This window comes from Mauremys reevesii, linkage group 1, assembly GCF_016161935.1.
Source record: "Mauremys reevesii isolate NIE-2019 linkage group 1, ASM1616193v1, whole genome shotgun sequence".
Taxonomy (NCBI): domain Eukaryota; kingdom Metazoa; phylum Chordata; order Testudines; family Geoemydidae; genus Mauremys; species Mauremys reevesii.
Genome location: NC_052623.1, coordinates 273150795 through 273174492, shown reverse-complemented (window position 1 = coordinate 273174492; position 23698 = coordinate 273150795). Strand labels below are relative to the sequence as shown.

The 23698-nt window shown below is 45.9% G+C and overlaps 1 protein-coding gene across 3 annotated transcripts in view; it reads right to left on the bottom strand.

The window, feature by feature from the left end:
• GRIN2B (glutamate ionotropic receptor NMDA type subunit 2B) overlaps positions 1-23698 on the bottom strand; it is a 282372-nt gene that overhangs the window by 93713 nt on the left and 164961 nt on the right. For all 3 annotated transcript variants that reach the window (XM_039492763.1, XM_039492780.1, XM_039492773.1), the window contains one exon: positions 8733-8847. In XM_039492763.1, coding sequence (XP_039348697.1) covers positions 8733-8847 — 115 coding nt within the window. The remainder of the gene's footprint in view (positions 1-8732; positions 8848-23698) is intronic.

Genomic DNA, 23698 nt, shown 5'->3' with positions numbered 1-23698 from the left:
ATTAGAACCTGCAGGGCTGGAACCATGGGGGTTTTGGGCTGCTGACACCTCTGAATTTCCATAGGAAGCTTAGGCTAGATTCCACTGGGAGGACTCTGTGAGGCTGGGATTGGCAGGAAGTACCACCCCAGCAGGACCTGAGTGGTGGACCCCTGCAGCCCACTCATTAGCCAGTGCCAATACTTAAACCAGAAAGCCACTAAGGGGAGTTATCAGAGCAACACCACAGATTGCCTACCCATCTCTGCACCACATCTCTTGCAATAGACCCTAGACTCCAGATTCCAACCCTTGTTTGTCCTTGACTTAACTCTTCGATTGCTGTTTACAACCTGGCACCCAACCCGGTTCTTCTGATAACCTGAACCTATCTGACACCTCTCTCTCAGTTCACCCTCTGGCCTGTCTCTAACTCTGACTCTAACCTACTGATAACCTGACCCTGCCTTCCTCATGACACCTGATTCTTGGTCTGCCCACCGGCCTGTCTTGGACTCTGACCTCCGGGTACCTGATTCAGCCTGATTCCCAATTCCTGCTCCAACCACTATGTCTGACTTCCCATGTTTCAGATTGCTCAGACCACCTTTGCCCCTCTACCCCATTCCACCCATCCCCTCCCCTGATGATGGAAGAGGCAGACTGCTCTTCCACCAGCGGCTCCCTGAGGGCCCAGGATCTGCAGAACCAAGTCATCTGTCTGCAAGAGGAGAACCTCACACTACAGACCCATGCTACGCAGTGTGCACTCAAAGTACAGATCCTGCACAAGCAACTAGTTTGGTCACAGATTCAAATGGCACAGCTCACTGCCAAAGCGCACTTACAGGGAGAAGCAGAGACACTATGTGCCTGAACAGACCATCCATCACCTGAACCGGGCCCTGTGGTGCCACTGCCCAAACACTTCAATGCCAATCATGGGAAATGATGGGGTTACCTGAATGCAGGCTGCTCTTCCTGCTCTGCCCCCGAGTGTACCCTCACAGACCAGACTAAAGTGGGGCTAGTAGTCAGCCTGCTGTCTGGTGAAGCACAAGCACTTGATTGGGATTCCTCCCTGTCGGAGCAGAACAGCCCAATGCTCTCCGACTGGGATGCTTTCCTGCAAGCCTTCGCGACCATCTTCAATAGCCTGTATCACATCCACTCTGCAGAGGCTGCCCTCCAGAAGCTTCACCGGGGCAAAGGCCAGCCACCTCCTACGCCACCTATTTCTGACAGCTTGTGGCTGATGCTGAATGGAATGAGGCAGCTCAACTTTACCAACTTTGATGGGAACACAATGATGAGGTAAAGAATGAGCTAGCCCTCATCGAAAACCCCACCCACCTAGACATCTTTATTGATCTTACCCTGTGCATTGACTCCTGGCTGTGCAAATGGAAGGAGGAAGGAGGATGGACTGACACCCCCATGCCCTCCCTCTACACCAATGCCTGTAGAACCAAGTCCTGAACCAATGCAAGTTGACCTGGGTCGCCAGCGTCTGACCCCAGAGAAGACAGAATGTCGACAACAGCTGAACCTGTTTTTACTGTGAGGGAGCAGGAGGTTCCCAGCTTGGAAGAACTTGGGAAAAAGACCAGACCAGGCCCAGTAGGGGGATACAGCCTGGGCATCACCAGACCTCCTTGCTCTGGAACCACCCCACCATCATCAAGTCAATCCAGTCCTCCAGCAGCTCCAGCCCCCAGTGCTCCAGCTGGGGCTGGGGCCGTGTGCCACCTGCCCTCCGGGTGCTCCTTTGGGGCTGGGGGACTAGCCGCGGGACTAGGCTGGTGGCCGCGGTTGGGGGTGTGTGCTCTGGGCTCCAGAAGGTGGGGAAGGAGCAGGGCCTTGGGCGGAAGGGGTGGGGCTGGGGGTTAGCCTCTCCCAGCTGGCATTTCACGCATCGCCCATGCTGACCTGGGAACCATGGCGCCTCCCTGCATTTCCAGTTGCTACTGCAGTTCCAGGTCTTTGGGGCAGGTGCAGTAGATTCCCCAACAAATTAGCAATGATAGACCCCAGGGCTGCTGCCAACTTTATAGATGCTGAGGCATCCAAAACTCTCCAGATCCCCATCTAGCTGAAACATACACCAGACCTGCTGGAGACGATTGATGGGTCGCCCCGTAATCTTAAATGTTGTGGAGTGCCTGACCAAAATGGCCCAATTCATTCCCTGCAACCAGCTGCCCTGTGCCGAGACCACTGCCCAACTCCTACTGAACAACGTGGTCCAGCTCCACAGACTCCCAGACCACATAGTTCCCCTGAAGAGGCTCACATTTCACCTTTCACTTCTGGTGCAAAATGTTCAGGCTGCTGGACACCTGCATACCAACCTCCCACAGATGGACAAACAGAATGTGTGAACCAAGTACTGGAGCAGTACATCAAGATAAGTGGTCTATGCTCCTGCCATATATCGAGTTTTCTTACAACTGATCATCCCTCTACGGGTCAGAGTCCCTTCTTCACTAATTACTAGTTCCACCCTGGTTTCCACCTGGTGCCAGCAGCCTCCCCAAACCCTGCTGCCAACATCTGGGTCCAACAGATGCATCTTATTCAGGAAGAATTCAAGAACCACTTAGAAGAGGCAAAGGAGGCCTACAAGAGGCATGCAGACCATCGGTGATTAGAAACTCCAGTATTTACATTTGGCCAGAAGGTATGGCTCACCGCCAGACACCTCCAGACCAGGCAACCCTCCCATAAATTGGACCACCCATTCCTGGGATCCTTCCTGAATATGCCAGCAGATTAATCCAGTTATCTTCAAACTCCGTCTTCCCCAGTTTTCCATGTTTCCCTTCTGAATTCCTATACTGAGGACTCCTTCCCTGACTGAACCACACTGCCACCTCCACCAGTCAAAATCCAGGGTCACTAGGAATACAAAGTGTATGCCAGCCTCAATTCCCGATGGCTGCCCGTACTATCTGGTGGACTGGGAAGACTATGGCCCCGAAGAATGTACTTGTGAGCCTGCCTCCCACATCTACGTCCCCGCTCTGCTGAAAGAATTCCACCAGGCTCACCCAGACAAGGTTGGGCCTGCACTACCACAAAGGGAGGCCTGAAAGAGGGCATGATGTTACAGTCTGCAGGGCTGGAACCTGGGACCATAGGGATTCTGGGCTACTGATGCCTCTGCATCACCACAGGAGGCTTAGGCTGGGCTCCCACGGGAAGACCTTGTGAGGTTGGGCTTAGCAGGAAGTATTGCCCAGCAGAACCTGAGTGGCAGCCTCTTACAGCCCACTGATTGGCTAGTGCCAGTACTTAAACCAGGAAGCCATGAAGGGGTGTCTGAGCAACACCACAGATTGCCTGCCTGTCTCTGCACCAGACCCTGCTTGTGATTCACCCTAGATTCCAGCTTCAAACCCTGTTTTTTTCTCAACTTTGCTATTCGATTGCCATCTGTAACCTGGCACCCAACCCTGATCTCCTGGCAATCTGATCATATCTGATGCCTGACTCTCAGTTCACCCTCTGGCCTGTCTTGGACTCTGTCCTCCCAGTAACCTAATCCTCCCTGCCTCCTGATGTCTGACTCTTGGTCTGCCCACTGGCCCATCTCAGACTCTGACTTCCTGGTACCTGACTCAGCCTGACTCCCAACTCCTGCTCTGACCTCTAGGTCTGACTGCCCACATCTCACTTGTGACATGGGAAAGATAATGGAGCAGCTGATACAGGATTTGATTAAAATTTAAAGGATGGTAATGTAATTAACACAAATCAATATGGGTTTATGGAAACTAGATCCTGTCAAACTAACTCAATATCTATTTTTGATGAGATTACAAGTTTTGTTGATAAAGGTAATAGTGTTGATGTAATATACTTAGAATTCTATAAGGCGTTGGACTTGGTAATGCATGACATTTTGATTAAAAACTAGAAAGATACAAAATTAACATGGCACACCTTAATTGGATTAAAAACCGGTTAACTGATAGATCTCCAAATTTAATTGTAAATTGGGACTCATCATCAAACAGGTGTGTTTCAAGAGGGGTCTTGTGGGGATTGATTCTTGGCCCTACCCTATTTAACATTTTTATTAATGATCTGCAAGAAACCATAAAATCATCACTCATAAAGTTTGCAGCTGACACAAAAATTGAGGGTGTGGTAAATAATAAAGAGATGTCACTGAAACAGAGCAATCTGGATCATTTGGTAAGCTGGGCACAAGCAAACAATATGTCTTTTAATAGGGCTAAATGTAAATGTACACATCTAGGAACAAAGAACGTAGGCCATTCTTACAGGATGGGGACTCTATCCTGGGAAACAGTGACTGAAAAGGATTTGGGAGGCATGGTGGATAATCAGCTGAACATGAGCTCCCAATGATACACTGTGGCCAAAAGAGCTAATGCAATCCTTGGATGCATAAACAGGGGACTCTCCAGTAGGAGTAGAGAGGTTATTTTACCTCTGTATTTGGCACTGCTGCAACCCATACTGGAACACTGTGTCTAGTTCTGGTGTCCACAATTCAAGAGACTGTTGATAGATTGGAGAGGGTTCAGAAAAGAGCCGTGAGGATGATTAAAGAATTAGAAAACAGGCCTTAGACTCAAGGAGTTCAATCACCATATCTATTTAGCTTAACAAAGAAAAGGTTAAGGAGTGACTTGATTACAGTCTATAAGTACCTACATGGGGAACAAATGTTTAATAATGGGCTCTTCAGTCTAGCAGAGAGAGGTATATAACACAATCCAGTGGATGGAAGTTGAAGTTAGACAAATTCAGACTGGAAATAAGGCATTAATTTTTAACAGAGTGAGTGGGTAACCATTGGAACAATTTATCAGTTCTCCATCACTGGCAATTTTTAAAATCACGATTGGATTTTTTCTAAAAGACATGCTCCGTGAATTATTTTGTGGAAATTCTCTGACCTGTGTTATACAATGGTCCTTTCTGGCCTTGGGATCTATGAATCTAGGGTGCTGCTAATGAGTTACAAAGCTTTCCATGTGAGGGTCACCAGTCTGAATCCAGCTCAGCTCAGTCAGGGTTAAAAGGTGTTCCCGCATAATAGATGTATAGTGGCCCCTATGTATCAGACTTTCCCACAAAGTCTCTCCATGGACTTCCTTATGGCACTGGTCAAGCTGACCACTTAGAAGTGCAGGAGAAGAAAGATCACTGATAAAAATGCCCTCTGACTGTGGGGCTATTTTCCTGCCTTGTACCAGTTTTAGATTCATCGATTAAGGTCAGATGGGACCATTTTGATCATGTAGTCTGACCTCTTACACAACACAGGGTACAGAACTTCCCAGAAATAATTCCCATTTGAACTAAAGCAGATCTTCTAGAAAAACATCAACTCTTGATTTTAAAATTGCCAGTGGTTAATTACCCTCACTGTTAAAATTTACAGAGTTCCTCTGGGCAGCATCTACTGACTCCCCACTTCAAAGCTTCTTGCATCAGTGGGCACTGTGTATGGTTCTGTGCTCAGTGTGCCCCTAACAGCTTTTTACTGCATCTTTTACCTCACTCCCGTTCCTAGCCCTCTTGAGTTGTCCCCCGTACTCAGCTGAACCCAGTTCCTTTTTTGATCCCTCCTTTACTCTGGGGGAGGGCCCTCCCTGCCCCAGATCAAACAGACCAAAGCCTTCTACTTGCACTAAATCCACACCATTGTTAAGATGACATTTAGGGTTAGATGCAAATTATTTAGAAATATCATAGAAATGTAGGAGTGGAAGGGACCTCGATAGGTCATCTAGTCCAGTCCTCTGCACTGAAGTAGGACTAAGGATCTAGACCATCCCTGACAGATGTTTGTTTCTAACCTGTTCTTAAGAACCTCCAGTAATGGAGATTCTAAAGCCTCACTTGGTAATTTATTCCAGTGCTTTAATTATCCTGAAAGTTCGGAAGTTTTTCCTAATGGCTAACCTAAATCGCTCTTGCTTCAATTTAAGAGCATTACTTCTTGTCCTGTCCTCAGTGGTTAAGGGAAACAGTTCATCACCCTCCTCTTTATAACCATCTTTTATGTACTTTGAAGAACTGTTATCTTGTTCCCCCTCAGTCTTCTCTTCTCCAGATTAAACAAACACAATTTTTTCAATCTTTTCTTGTAGGTCATGTTTTCTAGACCTTTAATCATTTTTATTGCTCTCCTCTGGATTTTCTCCAGTTTGCCCACACCCTTCCCAAAGTGTGGTGCCCAGAACTGGATACAGTACTCCAGCTGAGGCCTTATCAGTGCTGAGTAGAATGGAAGAATGACAACACTCCTGCAAATACATCCCAGAATGAGGTTCACTTCTTTTGCGACAGTATTACATTGTTGACTCATATTTCCTTTGTGATCCACTATAAACCCCAGATTTTTTCTGCAGTATTGCTTCCTAGGCAGTCATTTCCCATTTTTTAATTTCACAGTTGATTATTCCCTTCTAAGTGTAGTACATTGCACTTGACTTTATTGAATTTCATCATATTTACTGCAGACCATTTTTCCAGTTTGTGTTAATCATTTTGAATTCTAATCCTGTCCTCCAAAGCACTTGCAACCCCTCTCAGCCTGGTGTTGTCCGCAAACTTTAAAAGTGTATTCTCTATGCCATTTTCCATATCATTTATGAAGATAGTGAACAGAACCAGACCTAGGACAGATCCCTCCAGGACCCTACTTGATATGCTCTTCCAGCTTGATTGTGAACCATAACTACTCTCTGAGTACTTTTTCCAACCAGTTATGCACCCACCTTATAGTAAATTAATTTAAGCTATATTTCCCTGGTTTGTTTATGATACAGTCATATGAGACAGTATCAAAAGCCTCAGTAAAGTAGAAATACATGAAAGCTATTAAAACAACAAGGAGTCCGGTGGCACCTTAAAGACTAACATTTATTTGGGCATAAGCTTTTGTGGGTAAAAAATCCACTTCTTCAGATGCATGGAGTGAAAATTACAGATGCAGGCATTATTATACGGACACATGAAGAGAAGGGAGTTACCTTACCAGTGTTGAGAGGGCCAATTCAATCAGGGTGGATGTAGTCCACTCCCAATATCTATTGCTTCTCCATTATCAAAAATGCTTGTTACCCTGTCAAGCATATTAGATTGGTTTGACATGACTTGTTCTTGACAAATCCAAGATGACTGTTACTTATCACCTATTATCTTCTAGGTGCTTACAAATTGATTGTTTGTTTGATTATTTGCTCCATTATCTTTCCAGGTACTGAAGTTAGGTACTGTAAGGACTAGTCAGCCTAATTACAGAAAGGGGAATATTTGCCCCTTTTCCAGTCCTGTGGAATCTCGCCCATCCTCCACAAATTCTCAAAGATAATGCCTTATGGCTCAGAGATCTCTTCAGACAATTCCTTAAGTATACTAGAATGTATTTCATCAGGCCCTGCTGACTTTAAGACATCTAATTTGTCTAAGTAAGTCTTAACTTTTTCCTTCTCTAGTTTAGCCTTGGATCCCTACCCCATTTATACTGATATTCACTATTGTTAGTCATCCAATCACTGCTAACCCTTTTGGTGAAAAGTGAAACAAAGAAGACATTTAATACTGTGGCCACTGCTGCATTTTCTGTTAGTCTTCCTCCTCACTGAGTGATGGGCCTATTCTGTCCGTACATGCTTCTAATGTATTTGTAGAATGTATTATTGTTACCCTTTATGTCCCTACCTAGTTTAATCTCATTTTGTGCCTTGGCCTTTCTAATTTTGTCCCTACATGCTTATGGGGATTTTTTATATTCATTCTTCATAATTTGACCTAGTTTCCACATTTTGTATGACTCTTTTTTTTTTTATGAGTTTCAGGTTGTTGAAGATCTCCTGGTTAAGCTAAGATGGTTTTTCACCAGACTTCCTATCTTTCCTACGCTTTGGGATAATTTGCTCTTATGTCCTTAATAATGTCGCTTTAAAAAACTGCCAGCTCTCCTGAACTCTTTTCCCTTAGACTTGCTACCCAGGGGACATTATCTAACTGTTCTCTGAGTTTGTTAACGTTGCATTTTTGAAGTCCATTCTCTTCGTTCTGCTTTTTTCCTTCCAACCATTTCTTAGAATTATGAACTCTATCATTTCATGATTACTTTCACCCAAGCTGCCTTCTACCTTGAAATTCCATCTTCCAATATGCAAATGAACTCATTAAATAATTTACCTAAAATGTCACACATGGAGCTGCACCTATGCATCTTCCTTAACACCCCATCCCATTGCAAATTGCATGTGTCTCTCTCTAGTGGCTGGAGTCCAAAACCTTGCTACAAAGGATAGCTAATGTTGTATCTCTTTTAGTTAGTAAAGGTCTGTGATTTTGATGCTGAAGTTCCTGAGTGCTAGTCCTCACGTCATATACGTACGGCGAAGTTGGTAACTGCCATGTCTACAGCCAGGGGTCCATTCGACTGACTGTAGGGAGCTGAACTCTATTAAGTAAAAGAGGAAAATGGATGCTGAAGGGAACCATGAGTGAATCTATGAACGTTTTATGCAAACTAATATGATAATGTATTGGTGGCCTACATTTGAGAAGAGATGGGGTGTCCTTGTATTATTTGGAGATACCCGAATCCAGCTCCCACAGATCCTCAGAGGAAGTAAGGAGCTGGTCACCCTTTGGTACAAGGAAGTCCTGAAGAGAGAGGGGTTAACTTGATGAACACCTTCACCACCCTCCTCCTTCCCAGTTTAGTCCAAGAGTCTCCAAACATGTCCTACCCTCTCCCATTTCCTCTCCTTGGTCAGAAGGATGATCACCAGCTTGGGGTGCATCTGGTAGCCGTCTTCACTGAAGGACAAATTCCTCCCTTCAAAGGTGACATTAATCAGGTACCTAGAAGAGAGAAAAAAGATAGAAGATTTTAAACACATAGGAACCACACACAGAACAAGGACCTGCCTCTCTGACCACAGTTTAAATGAGGGTTGTAGTGACACTGCAACGGACTTGAAACAGCAGGGAGGGAATCAGAGAGGGAACGGGGGGAAGTAGCAGTGGCAGAGGGGTAACAGGAGAGCAGTTACTTAAGGAGCTGAGAGAGACAGACCAAGGCAATCTCCCACGTGTCATTACCAGCTGCTGTGATAGGATGATCACTTTCCTCTCTGGCTCTTGCTGAATTGCTATGTGAGTAGTATCCATCACAACCACATTAGTGCAAGCATGCTCATAGTACTTAATTCCCCCTACCATAAAGGGCATGAATATTCTGCATGTGTTCCAGACCCTAGTCCTCACTATCTCTCAGAGAGGCATCTCCTTCACATATCATTGAAAGATTGTGATGGGACGGGGGTATGGAGGTGGAGATACTGCTCTCAGCAGGTGGCCAGCTAATGAGGCAGGGGACTGCAGGGAGTGGAGTAAGGAAAGTGAGATGCACCTGTAGGGGCCCTATTCAACTGCTATTGACATCAGTGCACTTTTTGGCATTGACTTCAATGGCAGCAGAACAGGGCCCAAAGCAGCTCTTTGAGGCATAGGATTAATTCACAGAATAAAGGCTCTCATAGCCAGTTAAAAGTGTCTTTCTCTAAGGATGGAATAGTTCATTGTATGTAGCGGGATCAAACAATAAAACTCACAAAGACGACCAGCCAACCAAATCACTGGACCACCTTCTCAAGATCTCATTTGGTCTATAGCAGGTGCCTCATTGCTGAGCAGCCCAGTCCAGTCTTGGGCCATCCCATAATAAAAATAAAAATGGTCTATTAAACTGATTGGGCCTTGTACTCATTTACACTAAGGCCACTGTGCACCACTCTGTCAGTGAAAAGGGCTTTCAAGGAGACATAGCTTGCAGTTCTACTCACTTTAAAGCTCCTTGACACTGCCAAAGCATTTTAAAGAGGACTTGATGTACATGAGAATCAGGTCTATTGTTTTTAACCATTAGGATGTCCAAATGACGTGTTTTATTTTAAAATGACACTGGGAGTGAGGGAGAGGATAGCTCAGTGGCTTATAAAAAACCTTTGGAAGTCTCCCGTTTGTATATTTCACTTCAACTCACTATCCTGTTCCCGCAGAACTAGAATTTTTCATTACACACCTGCTATATCACAAGTAGAGTCACATAATCGTAAAAGCTAGAGGTGACCATCTTATTGGCAGGGTTGGCCCCAATAACAACTTCTTTGGTGTTTTGTCCAGTCCCATTTTAAAATTACTCAAGCAGTGTTTCTACCACCTACATCAAAAGACTCTTCCACTTGAATACAGCACTGTGACACTGGCAGACCAGATGCCAGTTCATGCCAAGCATCCCCGGCCTCAATGGAACACTGACAAATACACAGCTGAAATCAGCCTGGCTCACTTGTGTCTTAGTATGGTTCAAATAAATATTAGAATTATAAACATGTGGTTAAAGTTTAGACTTTATGGAATGCTTATAATCTCACTTGTATCATCTCTATCCAATACTGTAAGAAAATATTTAAACGTTTGTATTATAAGCCTCTATGACTGTGTAAATCACAGGTAAAGTGCTGAGCTCCAACTGACAGTGTTATATCCTGGCTAACAAGGAAGGCTCATCAACATCAGATGAACTATTGTGGAACATTGAAGAGGACAAAAGACTTTGTTGACTGCTTTCCTCCCCCCGCCCCCCCATGAAGATGAGACATGCAAGTGAATTTCTCCCATCAGCTGAGTTTGCAGCTGAAAGCACAAGGGAGGAAGAGAATAAAATCCCTAACAAGAAGGAACTGTATCTCACGCCTGATTGGACTCTGAGGGCAAGATTTCTAGGCATAAGCAAAGGATCCTCAACTGCTTAGCCTGGGTTAGTCCTAAAAGACATAGTGCTTGCTGATTATAGAAGCGTCTATTATCTTTTGAAACTTAACATTGGAACTCACTTGTGTATGTATGCTTGCCTGTTTTAACCTTATAAATTACTCTCTGGCTTCCTTTTCCTATTTAATAAAACTTTACATAGTTTATTATAGGATTGGCTACAAGCATCTCTGGTGTGAGATCTAAAGTGTAATTGACTTGGGATAAATTACTGGCCCATTGGGACTGAGAGTAACCTAACTATTGCTGTGATTCTCAGTCTAAGGAACCATCTGTCACAAAGGTCCGGTTGCCTGGCTGGCAAGTGCTCAAAGGGACTGTCTGTGACTCCATCTTAAGGCCGTTATAGTGCCTGAGGAGATTACACCTGATCATTGGTTGGCAAAATCTAAGTATAGAACTCACAACCAGCTCAGGGTTTGTGCCCTGTCTCTTAAAAGTCTGCCCTGAGGTTGATACTCACTCTTGAGCCTCTGCAGGACAGCTTAACAAACACATTTTGTTAGGAAATGTTTCCTGATACTCAACCTAAATTTTCCCTTTAATTGCACTTGAACAATCCTTAAAAATTCCTCTCCCTTTGAGCTATTTAAACCCTCTGAACATTTGTAGAGGATTACCATTACTAACCCCATCATAGTTTAACCAAATGACTGTATGCACAATCAGTCAAGTTTTTATAAAGCAACTAATAATTTGAAGTGCCTCCCTTTATGGGTGCCCAATTTGAGTCCAAAGGTTCTGATTTTCAGAGAGTGGGTGCTTATTTTTTAAAATTCAGGCCTCTTTTATGATGAGTTCTGTTAGGCACCCAAAATCACTAGTCATTTTTTAAAATCTTGGCCATGTAATGTGTGGAACATTTTCTCATGCTGTAAGTCCTCCAGTCTCAGAACCACTTTTGTTGCTTTTCTCTGAATTCCCTCCAATTATTTTGTATCATTCTGATACTGATGTGTCCAGAACAGCACGTGGTATTCTAGGTGAAAGGCCCCCTCAGAGCACCAGAAAAAATTATAAGACCCCTTCAGTGTGAGGCCAGCATGAGAACTATTTCAATCTGGGTTAAGAGGGAGCTTTGTTTCAATGTTTAGAAAACAGTGGCAAAAAAAAAAAAAAGAAAGAAGAAGAAGAGATTAACTATGCATCAATATTAAATATTTCTCACAACCTCCCAAGAGCAATAACACTGGGGGAATCTCCATCACCACAGCATGGAAAGTTCATGGAAATCAGCAAGAGCTATTTGGCAACAGGGTTTCTTTTCTTTTTATTTTTCATTGCAAAGATCAGAACCATAACACTAATTAGGGAGGAGTCAGGAGTTGCACCTAAAGCAGCACTAAAATCCCTGTTTCACACTTTAACGACTGAATTTAGTCTCCAAAATTGGTACAGAACTCTTCAGGGAGTTCTCTTTCTAGCCCTGTAGTAACATATTTACCAACGTTTACAGGGGGGAATACTTAAACGTGCTCCCTCCTGGAAATGTTGCTCTGCTTTCCTTACATTTCTTAAGATACTTGTATCCAAACAACTACTGTACAGCACCCATGATCTCCAGACCTTGGACACAGACTTGCATGCTCTAATAGTATCTCTGACATAGGCCACTTTTGAAATGTTAAAATTAAACCCATAGTCTTTCTCCTTCATTGGGATAATGAACATTCGCTACACCAAGATTAGCCAAATGGATTTGCTTAGATCTGTCAGCTACTTCCATTTTCTGTCGCTGCCAGCCTGTCTCCCTGACTCACAAGTTCTGTTCGGCACAGAGATCCCGGGGACCCAGGCAAGTAGGCTGGGCAGCTGAGGGTATGGGAGGTGGATGGTGATGGGGAAATGGGCCTCTGGGTGTGGATATTGGTTAACAGGGAGGAGAGGCTGAGCAGGGATGTGTGAGAGACCTGAGGGAAAGGCGGCTTGCGAGAAGGGCAGATGGGGGCCTGCAGCTGTGTAGACGGCCTGGGGTGATGGAAGCTCAGTGCTTCTGTATCAATGTATTAGTGTCTGAAAGGCTCCCTGGCACAGCAAGCCAACTGTGTACAAGACTGACTGTGCTCACCACCATCAGCACACTAAAGGCCCACACATCGCATTGCTGCCTTGGTATGTGTCCCAAACAGCCCTCATCTCCTCCAACCAGCCGCTCCCAAGTAAGACCTACATTCTGCCAGAACCCCCCCAGAACACCACCTCCTGCGAGCAAGGAGCTGAGTGGGAATGGGGGTGAGCAGGGAGACTGCTCAGCATGTCTGCACTGAGGCATTAGCTATGGAGGGAGGAGACATGTGTGCAGTGGGTGGTGGATGGGGGGGTGAGGTAATCCAGAGAAGATGAAATCATGGTTGTAGGTTGCAAGGGTTGGGTGAGTAGTTAACTAGTGATATCCTGGGGGGGGGGGTTATGCTTTAACTGATGATACAGGCACTTGAGCAATCTTAATTGCCTTTTAACAAAGCTTTCTGTTTGTTGGAATAATCATAATACATGCATTTCTCTAGCACCTAAATTCAAACATTAAAGGGTCAAAAATCCTGCCTTCATTTACACCTTGTGCTGCCCCTTTGGGTTCAGTGGAGCTGCCAAGAGTGCAAAGGCAGAATCCTTAGGGAATTAAGATGCACACAATATTATCCTCATTTTACAGATGAGCAAACAGGAACAAAAAAGGTAAGCGACTTGACCCTAGTCACATATTAAGTCAGTGTAAGACCCCATAATAGCACCCAGGAGACATAACGCCTGCTCCTGTGCTCTAACCACTAAGCTACATTCACTTTCCTAGATTTGAGATCATCAGCACTGCTGGTTAATGATGAGTTGTTTCAAAGCCTCGTGGAACTGGAAATAGAGCATTAAAATCATACAGAATAGCCAGTTTGGGACTCAACGGTTGCAGATGAGTTACTAGGACAACTTAAATGGCTTCGGCTAGTGATGGAAAAAAACATGGGGAAATTAATGTTTTTAAAGAAAAATGGTTAACTGAACTTTTCTGAACCTCAGATACAGGTTTGAAGGGGATGAGTTTAAATACTGAGCTAACCAGTTCTGCCTCTTGTCTCTAGTTTCTTGACTGCGGATTCTTTATTCCCGGAGCTACAGACAAGGTGAGCTGAATTGGAAAATGACCCAGCTCAGCCAGTAGAGGTCTCTCTACAACACACCACATGCCCACACACACCCCTGTGTCCTGTCATTCCCTGTTACAGTCAGAAGCGACGAACAGCCAGTCTGAAAACGGCACAATCATCCCAATATCTGCTGCTTTCCCTAATTAGGTACCTCATAAAGATAAAACCACCACTCCATTGGCAGCACCTTCTCAACAGTCCCACCTCTCTTCATCCAGTCCTTCCCTCATCCCTGGGACAGTTAGTCCTCAAATCCCCTTACAGTGTCACCCAGCATTTCTGTCCACACTCAAGATGAGAGTCAAATCATGTAGTTAACAAAAGAAAACAACCCACCTCCCCCATCACTACTGAATCAAACCTGAATTCCCCAAACCTTTTTGAAGGTTCAAAGTCATTTGGGATAACACCCTTCCCACACCACCTTTTTACAATTCTAACAACCACTTCTCTGCTTCTGGACTTTGGCGAGGGCTCAGCATGCTCAAATATTGCAAAAGTGTTCTCATGAGCATCCCAGGCCCAGCTGGAGACACCTGAAATCTCTTGAGACAGGCTGTGATCGTGAGCTATCAAGTCCAATTACACTGACCCACAGTCTAGATTAGCCTCCAGAGCAGAGCTAGGTAGGGAATGGTTTTCCTGTCCTCCAAAAATATTTGAGATATCAACATTTTTGGACATCTTAAATTGGGATGAAAAGCAAAAGTCTCAAAAATTTTCACAAACCAAAAAATAAAATACAATAATTACAAATTGGTCTGGACCACTTAAAATGTTTCATTTCGATTGCAGATGGGACACTGGATAGGGTGGGCCGGGGCTCTGAGGTGACACTGAGCATTCTGTCTCTCAGGTGCTGGGCTGGCTGGTTCTTGCTCACATGCTCAGGGTCTAACTGATCGCTCTATGTGGGGTTGGAAAGGAATTTCCCCCCCAGTTCAGATTGGCAGGGACCTTGTCGGGGGTTGCCTGCCTCTGCAGAAGTGCAGGCTGCTTGCCAGGATTATCATTCCCCTGCCATTGCAGGGGCCTTGAGCACTGCTGGACCCAGGTGCCCTCCTGCTCTCTGCCTGTGGCATGTAATAGTCTAGTCTCATGGGGCCATAATACTATGGTCTCACTTTCATTTTTTCATTGTTTAGTGGGTGGGTGTTGGTGGCCTGTGCATCCAGGAGGCCAGACTATATGATCTGGTGATGCCTTCTGGCCTTAAACTCTGTAACTCAAAACATTTTTTTAAAACAAAAATCAAAAAAATCTTTTTGTCTAAATTCACTCAAATGTTGACATGCTTTCAGTTGAACAACTGATTTGTTCCCAGTATTTCTTTTGAGTCAAGCGATTTGTTCACTTGCCTTGGTTCACAAAAAGTTTCAGTTTTGACGAATCAGCTTTTTTTGGCCAAAAAAAAAAAACGCCAACAATTTATCAAAAAGTTCCGGACCAGCTCTACTCCTGCACTTCTGGTGCTTAACCCAACTGATCTGCGAGACCTTTTGGAAGTTCACCCATCTTTCATTCACCCCATGCTCCACCTGCATTCTGTGCCACATCGGCTGTTGCAGTGCTGATGGCTTGTATTGCTGAGAAATGCAGACACGTCTGGCTGTTTTCATGGAGCATCTGGATGTTGTCAGGTGCAATTTATGGCAAAATAATTCCATGTAGAAAGCCCAATCAGTGCTTATTTAACATGGTACAGGGCCTGGACTCTGCTCCTTCTACTGCAAGAGGAAACGAAACAGCAGAAGCCATTTAATTATCAGATTAAAATTTAAAGGAACAGTTTTTCACAGTCTGTCTCTCTCTTCCACTCCTTTCCATCTCTCTTTCAGATTTTCCACTGAATTTGATTAGATGTATTTTAAGGATAGAGGAAAACAAGGCAGCAAAGAGATTGGCTGCAGCATGGCATAGTGCAGGTATCCTGAGCAAAGGCAGCCAAAAAGCTGTCCAAGTTACAGCCACTTTGTGACTAGTGAAACAAACCCTCACCTCACCGCTGGTTTAAGTGAGCCATTCAGAGCTAGGGGCAGCCTTGTAAAATTCTCCTTGCCTATTCATGCAGTCATCTCTATTTATTTATTTTAACAGGTGAGTATAACATCATTTTTTCAAACTCATCAATCATCATGAAAAAGGGTAGATGAGCAGATTTTGTGCCTGGGCTGGTAAAGCTCTTTAGGCTCCTTCAGGCTAAATGGCAATACAGAAATGTAAGACATTAGTTTAGTTTATATGTGCCATCAAATTCTATGTAAAATACATGGAGCTGGTGTAAATGGATGTAGCCCCCCACTGTTTTCAATGGAGCTACACTGGTTTAGGCCAGCTGAGGATCTGGCCCATAGTTTTGATGAAGTCTGGTTTTCCTAATGCTTTATCCTGACTTGTAAAATGTTCATTTCTACCAGAAGGGACATTCTCACTTATGTCTTATTGTTATTTCTCCATTATCTCCTGGAAGACATTTTTTTAAAAAATGTGTGCTAATACTTCCATACTCTTGCTACTGCTATGTGTACTTTCAAGGCAAATGGATTTAAGTATGAGCATTTTCCATCACTCCTGCAATAGAAATAAATGCAAACATAGAAGTCAACATCAGTGTATTGCATTTTTCTTCTATTTATTTATTTTCAGTGAATTTATCACTTGGGAAAGATGCTGAGATGACAGCACCTGGAGATGGTGTTCATATTTATCCCCAGAATCCATACATCATGGACAATGGCAAGGCAAGTTTCTCCCCCACACACACAACGCAATCCTAACTAAAGGAGACTATCCCTGGGAATGAAAGAGAAGTGCAGTTTCCATGGCCCAGACAGTCCTCTGCCCCTCCATTGACAGCACTAACAAAAAGGCCTATCACTGGCAATTGTAATGGCTGTTTCTGCAACATGGACGCCTGTCCATTAGGAACTGTGCTGAGGTGGGACTCATTTTGCAAAGGCTGCTGAATAGCCATAAATTAATAACAGATTACAGGCACTACCATCCTGGGGAAGGATTGATGCTGATGACGTAAACATGAAAGGCCGTATCATCCCCCAATCTCCCTGAGCCACCCAGTCTCCTCAGTACCTTTCTTTCACCCACCAAAGAACATCCAGAGCCTGATTCTTCAGTGCCTGGCACCCTGTGCAGTCATTTACACCTAGGAAGGAATAGCTGAAAGACACTGCCTGCCACGCTGGCAGACCAGGTGCCAAAGTCCCCATGTCTCAGCTGAACACTGACAAACACAGAGCTGGAATCAGTCTGGCTCTCCTGTGTGTTAGTCCTGCTAAAATAAGTATTAAAATTATAAGAATGTGTTTACTGTTTATGGAATGCATGTAAGTTGCTGTCTGCATTAATCTCACTTATAACATCTGTCTCCCATACTGTAAGGTATTATTTGAGCCTTTGCACGTAAGCCTCTGTAACCATGTAAATCACCAGACAGGAGAGAGACATTAACTAGTGTGAAATACTGGTCTACAACAGTCGGTGTTATGGCCTGCCCAACAAGGAAGACCTATTGACACCAGATGAACTCGTGTAGAACATTAAAGAGGAATAAAGACTTTTTTGTTTACTCTCCCCTTCCCCATGAAGATGAGTCATGCAAGTGAATTCCTCCCATCAGCTGAGTTTGCAGCTCAAAGCACAAGGGAGGAAGGGACTAAAAACCCCTAACATGGAGGAACTGTATCAATATGCTGCTTGGACTCTGCAGAGCAAGGATTACTAGGTGTAAGCAAAGTACCTAGCCTGGGTTAGCTCTAACGCACATATAGAGCTTGCTGATTACATAAACTTCTATAATCTTTTGAAACTTAACACTGGAACTCATTTGTGTGGGGGTGGAGGTGTACTGGCTTTAACTTTGTAAATAATTCTCTGGCTTCCTTTTCCCACGTAATAAATCTTTAGATAGTTTATTATAGGATTGGATATAGGCAGGGGTGGCAGGTTTGTAGCAATTTTGGTGGTGCCCAGACCCCCCCATATAACTCACCACCCCTGGCTACAAGTGTTGTGTTTGGTGTGAGATCTAAAGTACAATTGACCTGGGCTAAGTGACTGTCCTTTGGCACTGGGAGTAACCAGAATACTGCTGTGATTCGTTGTGCAAGGGACCATCTGTCACAAAGACAGGCTTCCCTGGGTGGCAAGCAGTGGTGAGCTGGAGTTGGTTCGCACCGGTTCACAAGAACCAGTTGCTAAATTTAGAAGCCAATGTAGAACCCGTTCCTAAAGGGGCAAACTCCGGTCTGGTCCGCCTGAGCTCCCAGCTGGGGAGGCCGAGGCTCCCCTGGCCCCTCCCCTGCTTCCCCCCCACCCCGCTCGCAGAGCCGCCGGAGCCCTGGGGGAAGCAGCGTGGCTCCAGCAGCTATTTAAAGGACGGGGCGGCAGAGGCAGCTGGAGCCCCAGCCCTTTAAATAGCCCCTGGAGCCCCCCACTACCCCAGGGCTCCAGGGGCTATTTAAAGGGCCCGGGGCTCCCCTGCTTCTACTGCCCCGGTCCTTTAAATAGCTGCCAAAACCCCAGGGAAGCAGCGAGGCTCCAGCGGCTATTTAAAGAACCGGGGTGGCAGAGGCAGCTGGAGCCCCCCTGCTACCCCAGGGCTATGGGGACTATTTAAAGGGCCAGGGGCTCCCCTGCTTCTACCGCCCTGGCCCTTTAAATAGTCGCCGGAGCCCTGGGGAAGCGGCAGGGCTCCAGCAGCTATTTAAAGGGCCAGGGTGGTAGAAGCAGTGGGAGCCCTGGACTTTTTAAATAGCCCCAGAGCCCCACTGCCGCTACCCCAGGGCTCCAGCAGTGGGGCTCTGGTGGCAATTTAAAGGGCCTGGGGCTCCAGCCCCTGCTGGGAGCCCCAGGCCCTTTAAATTGCCCCCTGGGGAAGCCGGGCCACCCCAGTATGGCACACTGGCTCTTGCCGATACGCTGTACGGGAGCGTACTGACTTACTTTCAACTCTGGGTAAGGGGGTGGGGCTGCAAGCTCCAGCGGCTGTGTGGCATCCTTACACAGCAACATGGTAAGGGGGCCACCCAGGACTGGAAGGAGGGGTTGGATAAGGAGTAGGGAGTGGTTGGAGGGGGCGAAGATTATGGGGGGGCAGTCAGGGGATGGGGAAGAGGGGGGTGGATAGGCATGGGAGTCCCAGGGGTCTGTCAAGGTGGTGGTGGATGGGGTTGGGGCAGTCAAGGGACAGGGAGTGGGGCGAGTTGGGTAGGGGGTGGGGTCCTTGGGGACAGTTAGGGTGGGGGGTCTTGGGAGGGGGTAGTCAGGGGACAAGGAATGGGAGGTTAATGAGTTGCGGGTTCTGAGGGGGGCAGTCGGGGGTAGGACATGGGTTGGGGTCAGATGGGTGGGTGGCGGGGGGGGGGAGACAGGCAGGTGGGGTTTGTACCCACCACGCGGTTCCCTACCGGGTCTTCGGGGGCACTTCAGCAGCAGGTCCTTCACTCATTCTGGGTGAAGGACCTGCTGCCAAAAACCCGGAGCAAGTAAAGACCCCCCCTGCCACCGAACTGCCAAGGACCCAGTAGGGAACCAGTTCTTAGGATTTTGGGAGCTCATCACTGGTGGCAAGACAGAATTCAGAGCACTCAAGGGGACTGTCTGTGACTCCATGTTCATGCTTTGTTATAGTGCCTGAGGAGTTTACACCTGATCATTGGTTGGTGAAATCACTCACAACCAGTTTGGGGTTTGTGCCATGGTTCTTAACAGTTTATCCTGAGGTTGGTACTCGCTCTTGAGTCACTGCAAGACAACTTGAAACTGCCACCCTGATCTGGTGGTATTTTATATTCCTAAATGACAAGGGCTAGACAGTGGAGAATGAGGCCCTTAGTAAGAAAAGTAGGTACAGTTTGGGATGGGATGATCTGATTTAGAATAAACAGCAGGCTCAAATCTTCACTTCCCTCCTCATCCCACCAAAAATAATCCTGAAACCCAGACCAACCTCCCCCAAATGCAAAGACCAAAGTCTTTTTTTATTAACTTATCTTTACAAATACTGTCCACACCAAAGCTGACCAAAAATTGTCTTTCAAAGTTGTTCTCAGTGGAAAAAATGGGTTTTCTACTCAAACAAATTTTTCACAAAAGTGTCTGCTTTCCATGGAAAATGTCAGCTTTACACTAAAAAAATTAACATCTGAAAATTGAAAAGATTTTGGCCAAAATACAGAAACGTTTCATTTGGAAATCCCACCAGAGTGATATATGAAGGCTGTGGTTTGGGTGCCTCCTACCCCCATTCTCCTCTATGGGCCAGGTCCTCAACCAGATTTCACGTCCATGATGCAGGGTGGCTGGCCAGCAACCCCCATGATGCACTGCCGCAGCTCAGCAGCAGGGGAAACAGGAGATTTACTCCATCCAAGGAGCCCTAGCCAATGAGCAGCAGATCTAGCTGAAGCTGGAGAGTCCTATAAATCTCATGAGAAATAAGCCCAGTCTCAAAAGCTTTCCTCCGGAAGTTTAGATTAATTGAACATCCAACACTTCAGGGTTCAGCCTATTACTCGTATGAAAGAGGAGCTTTAGACAAGGGGCAATGAAGCTGATTAGATGAAATATGAACAAAACAAAACCATCAGCCAAAGCATGGCTCAAGCCACACACCTTTCAGGTTTTAAAAAAAAATCTGGCTAACTAATTTTTTGTTTTAAATGTTATTTTTCATTTCCATAGCTGCCCCTCCTTGCTCAGTCAGTAGGAATGGATGTGCTAATACATCACTGTTCTCCTGGGCATTTCTATCCAAACTGGAAGCTGGAGCACAGGAAATCTATTTCTTTCAGGCTGCACTGGGCAGCAAGAGTTGGGAAAAATCACGTTTGTCAGAAGGCATGTCAGTAGGCAATAATTACTCCTTGGCACTCACCAAACAGCTTCCTGACATAAGGCAAATACAGAAAGGCCAAGAGATGCGCTTCAGATCTATTTATCTTTCTTAGGTCTTCTCTACAATACACAGTTTTGTCGACAAAAGTCAGGTTTCGTTGACAAAACAGCAGAGGTGTACACCCAATAACGCAGCTCTCAACGATTTAACTCTCCTGCTACACCAACATAATAAAACCACCTCGATGAGCAGCACAGAGCTTTTTGCAACAAAGTCAGAGTGACACAGTGTCAGTGTAGACACTGCTCTTGCTTATGTTGCCCTAAGTGGCCTCCAGGAGCTGTCCCACAATGCCCATCATGACCAGTCTGGTAAGCAGTTTCTACTCCGCTGCCCTGCAGCCAGGAACACAGCCATGCGCCCAGGGCCGGCTTTATGACCCGCAGGGCCCGATTAGCATACTTGGTGGCGGGGCGTCCACTCCGGGTTTTCCGCAGCACCGAAGGACCCCCCCGCCACCAAAGTGCTACCAAAGACCCCCGGAGTGGACCCCATGCCACTGAAATGTCACCGAAGACCCCCAGAGCGGGGTCCCCTTAGGCACAGGCGTGGGGCCCTCTTCGGTGCGGGGCCCAATTCCGGGGAATTGGGTGAATCAGCTTAAAGCCGGCCCTGCATGCGCCCCTCCCCCTTTAAAGCCCAGAGAATTTTTTGAAATTCCACTTCCTGATTGCTTGGCGTGGACAGCTCACATCACATCTTCCCAGCTGATCATGCCGACTTTCCTCAGCAAACAGGCTCCTGCATGTACACCAGAGTTGCTGTATCTGTTGAGTCTGTGGAGAGAGGAGGCTGTGCGGTTGCAGTTCCGATATAGCCATAAGAACTTTGACACCAATGAGCAGATTGCTTGTGACATGGATGAGAAGGGGCATTAAAGGGACACACAGCAGTGCACTGCTAAGATCGAGGAACTGAGGCAGGTGTACCAAAAGGCAAGGGAGGCCAATCGTCACTCTGGTGCGGCACCAAATACATGCTGCTTCTACAAGGAGGTGCACACCATCCTTGGCAGCGACCCCCACCTACACCGCCAAGAGCCCCGTGGATACTTCAGGGAGATTGAGGCAGTGGCCAACAGAGTCAACCCTGAGGATGAAGTGGTGGATGAGGAGGTCACGCTCTAAGAGGATGTGGGACAGGCAACAGGCTTGTCTGGAGGCATGGTGAGCCAGAACCTCTTTTTGACTGTGGAGGGGTCTAGCCAGTCCCAGCAGTCTGGTTTTGGTGTGCCTGAAGCAGGAGAGGGGAGCATCGATAAGTATTCCTTTTGCTTTGATAGTGCACGGTTACATGTGAATTAAGGGATCGAAATTAACACTAAGTTCCATCTGCATCTGCTTCATATTCCCCTGTGCAGCTACGCAGTTGGGGCCCTGTAGAAAAGTTGGTTGATGCACTCCAAGATCTCCCGGGAATCCTGCATAGAGATCTCTAGGAAACTTTCCTGCAGATACTCTGCAATCCTCTGCCAAAGGTTCCTTCTCAGAGCTGTTTTGTTTCTTTCCCTGTTGTGGGAAACTCTGCCACACCAATCAACAATTACTTCTGCAAAAACCAAAGCAGCACACAGGCGACCAACATACAGACCCGGTCTGAAGTCACACATGCAGGAGCTGCATCCTTGCATCTTCGGTAACCCTCAGTAGTGTGATTTCTGCTTCAATCACTGCCGCCTGTGGAAAACGATGCCAGTATTCAGAATAGTGTCCCTATGCGCTTGTATTGATCCCCTTTTGAAACCATCCAGACCTTTTGTCCCATCTTGCACCACCCCAGGACAAACTCACCATGCTTAGTGTTGTGCCCATGCTTTGTGCTTGCCAAGGGAAAGTGAGAAAGAGGTATATGCAACTTTTATGATCCAAGACTGTGAGTACTGTCACAATACTGACTCGGTGTATTGTTTCTTTTGTTTCTGCAGATGTGCCCTTGAGGGCCAGCTCCTACACACTGGTGGATTGCCTCCATCAGATAAGTAGGAAGAGTAAGAAGGACATGTTTCATGAAGTGCTGCAATCGTCAAATCAGACCAATAGCAAGCACAGAGCATGGAGAAAGACAATAAATGAAAACCTAGAAATGGATAGCCAGGAGAGGAAACAGGGTCAGAAGCAGATAATAAAGCTCATGGAAGACCAAACAGACATGCTGAGGTCCCTGATTGTGCTGCAAGTGGAACACATGCATGCTTGACTCCCCCTGCAGCCCATGCAGAACTGCCTTCCTTGCCCTTCCCAAACTCCCTCCCCATATTCCTCTCATGTTCCTGTCCCATCACAGTACTCCTTGCACACCACCCTTAGGGACATTTTCCATAACAACAGCTGGACTTACACACAGATGTGAGATCCTCACTTCAGCAAGTGCTGCTCACTGTCATGTTCCTTGTAAGAAATGTAAATCTGTGTATTGCAGTTTAATAAAAATTTAGGCTTACAAAGACTATGATTATTTGTGACCTACACATTATTGGGGCTCATTGTCAAAATGCTGATTCAAAGCCTCCCTGATTTGAATAGCATCCTCCGTCCCCACTTCCCCGTTGAGCCCCTCTAAAAGGCCAAGTGTCTGGCTGTTCAGAAACAGCTGCCAGGTGATTGACCTCAACACTCCACTCATGGGAAAACTTTTCCCCCTAGGCTTCACAAATGTTATGCAGAGCACTGCTGGCTGCTATGACCATGGAACTATTTTCTTCATTGAGGTCTAATCTGCCGAAAAGCAGCACCAGCGACCCTTTAATGTGCCAAAGGGACATTCTACAGTCATTCTGCACCTGCTGAGCCTGTTGTTGAAGCACTCCTTGCTGTTCTCAAGG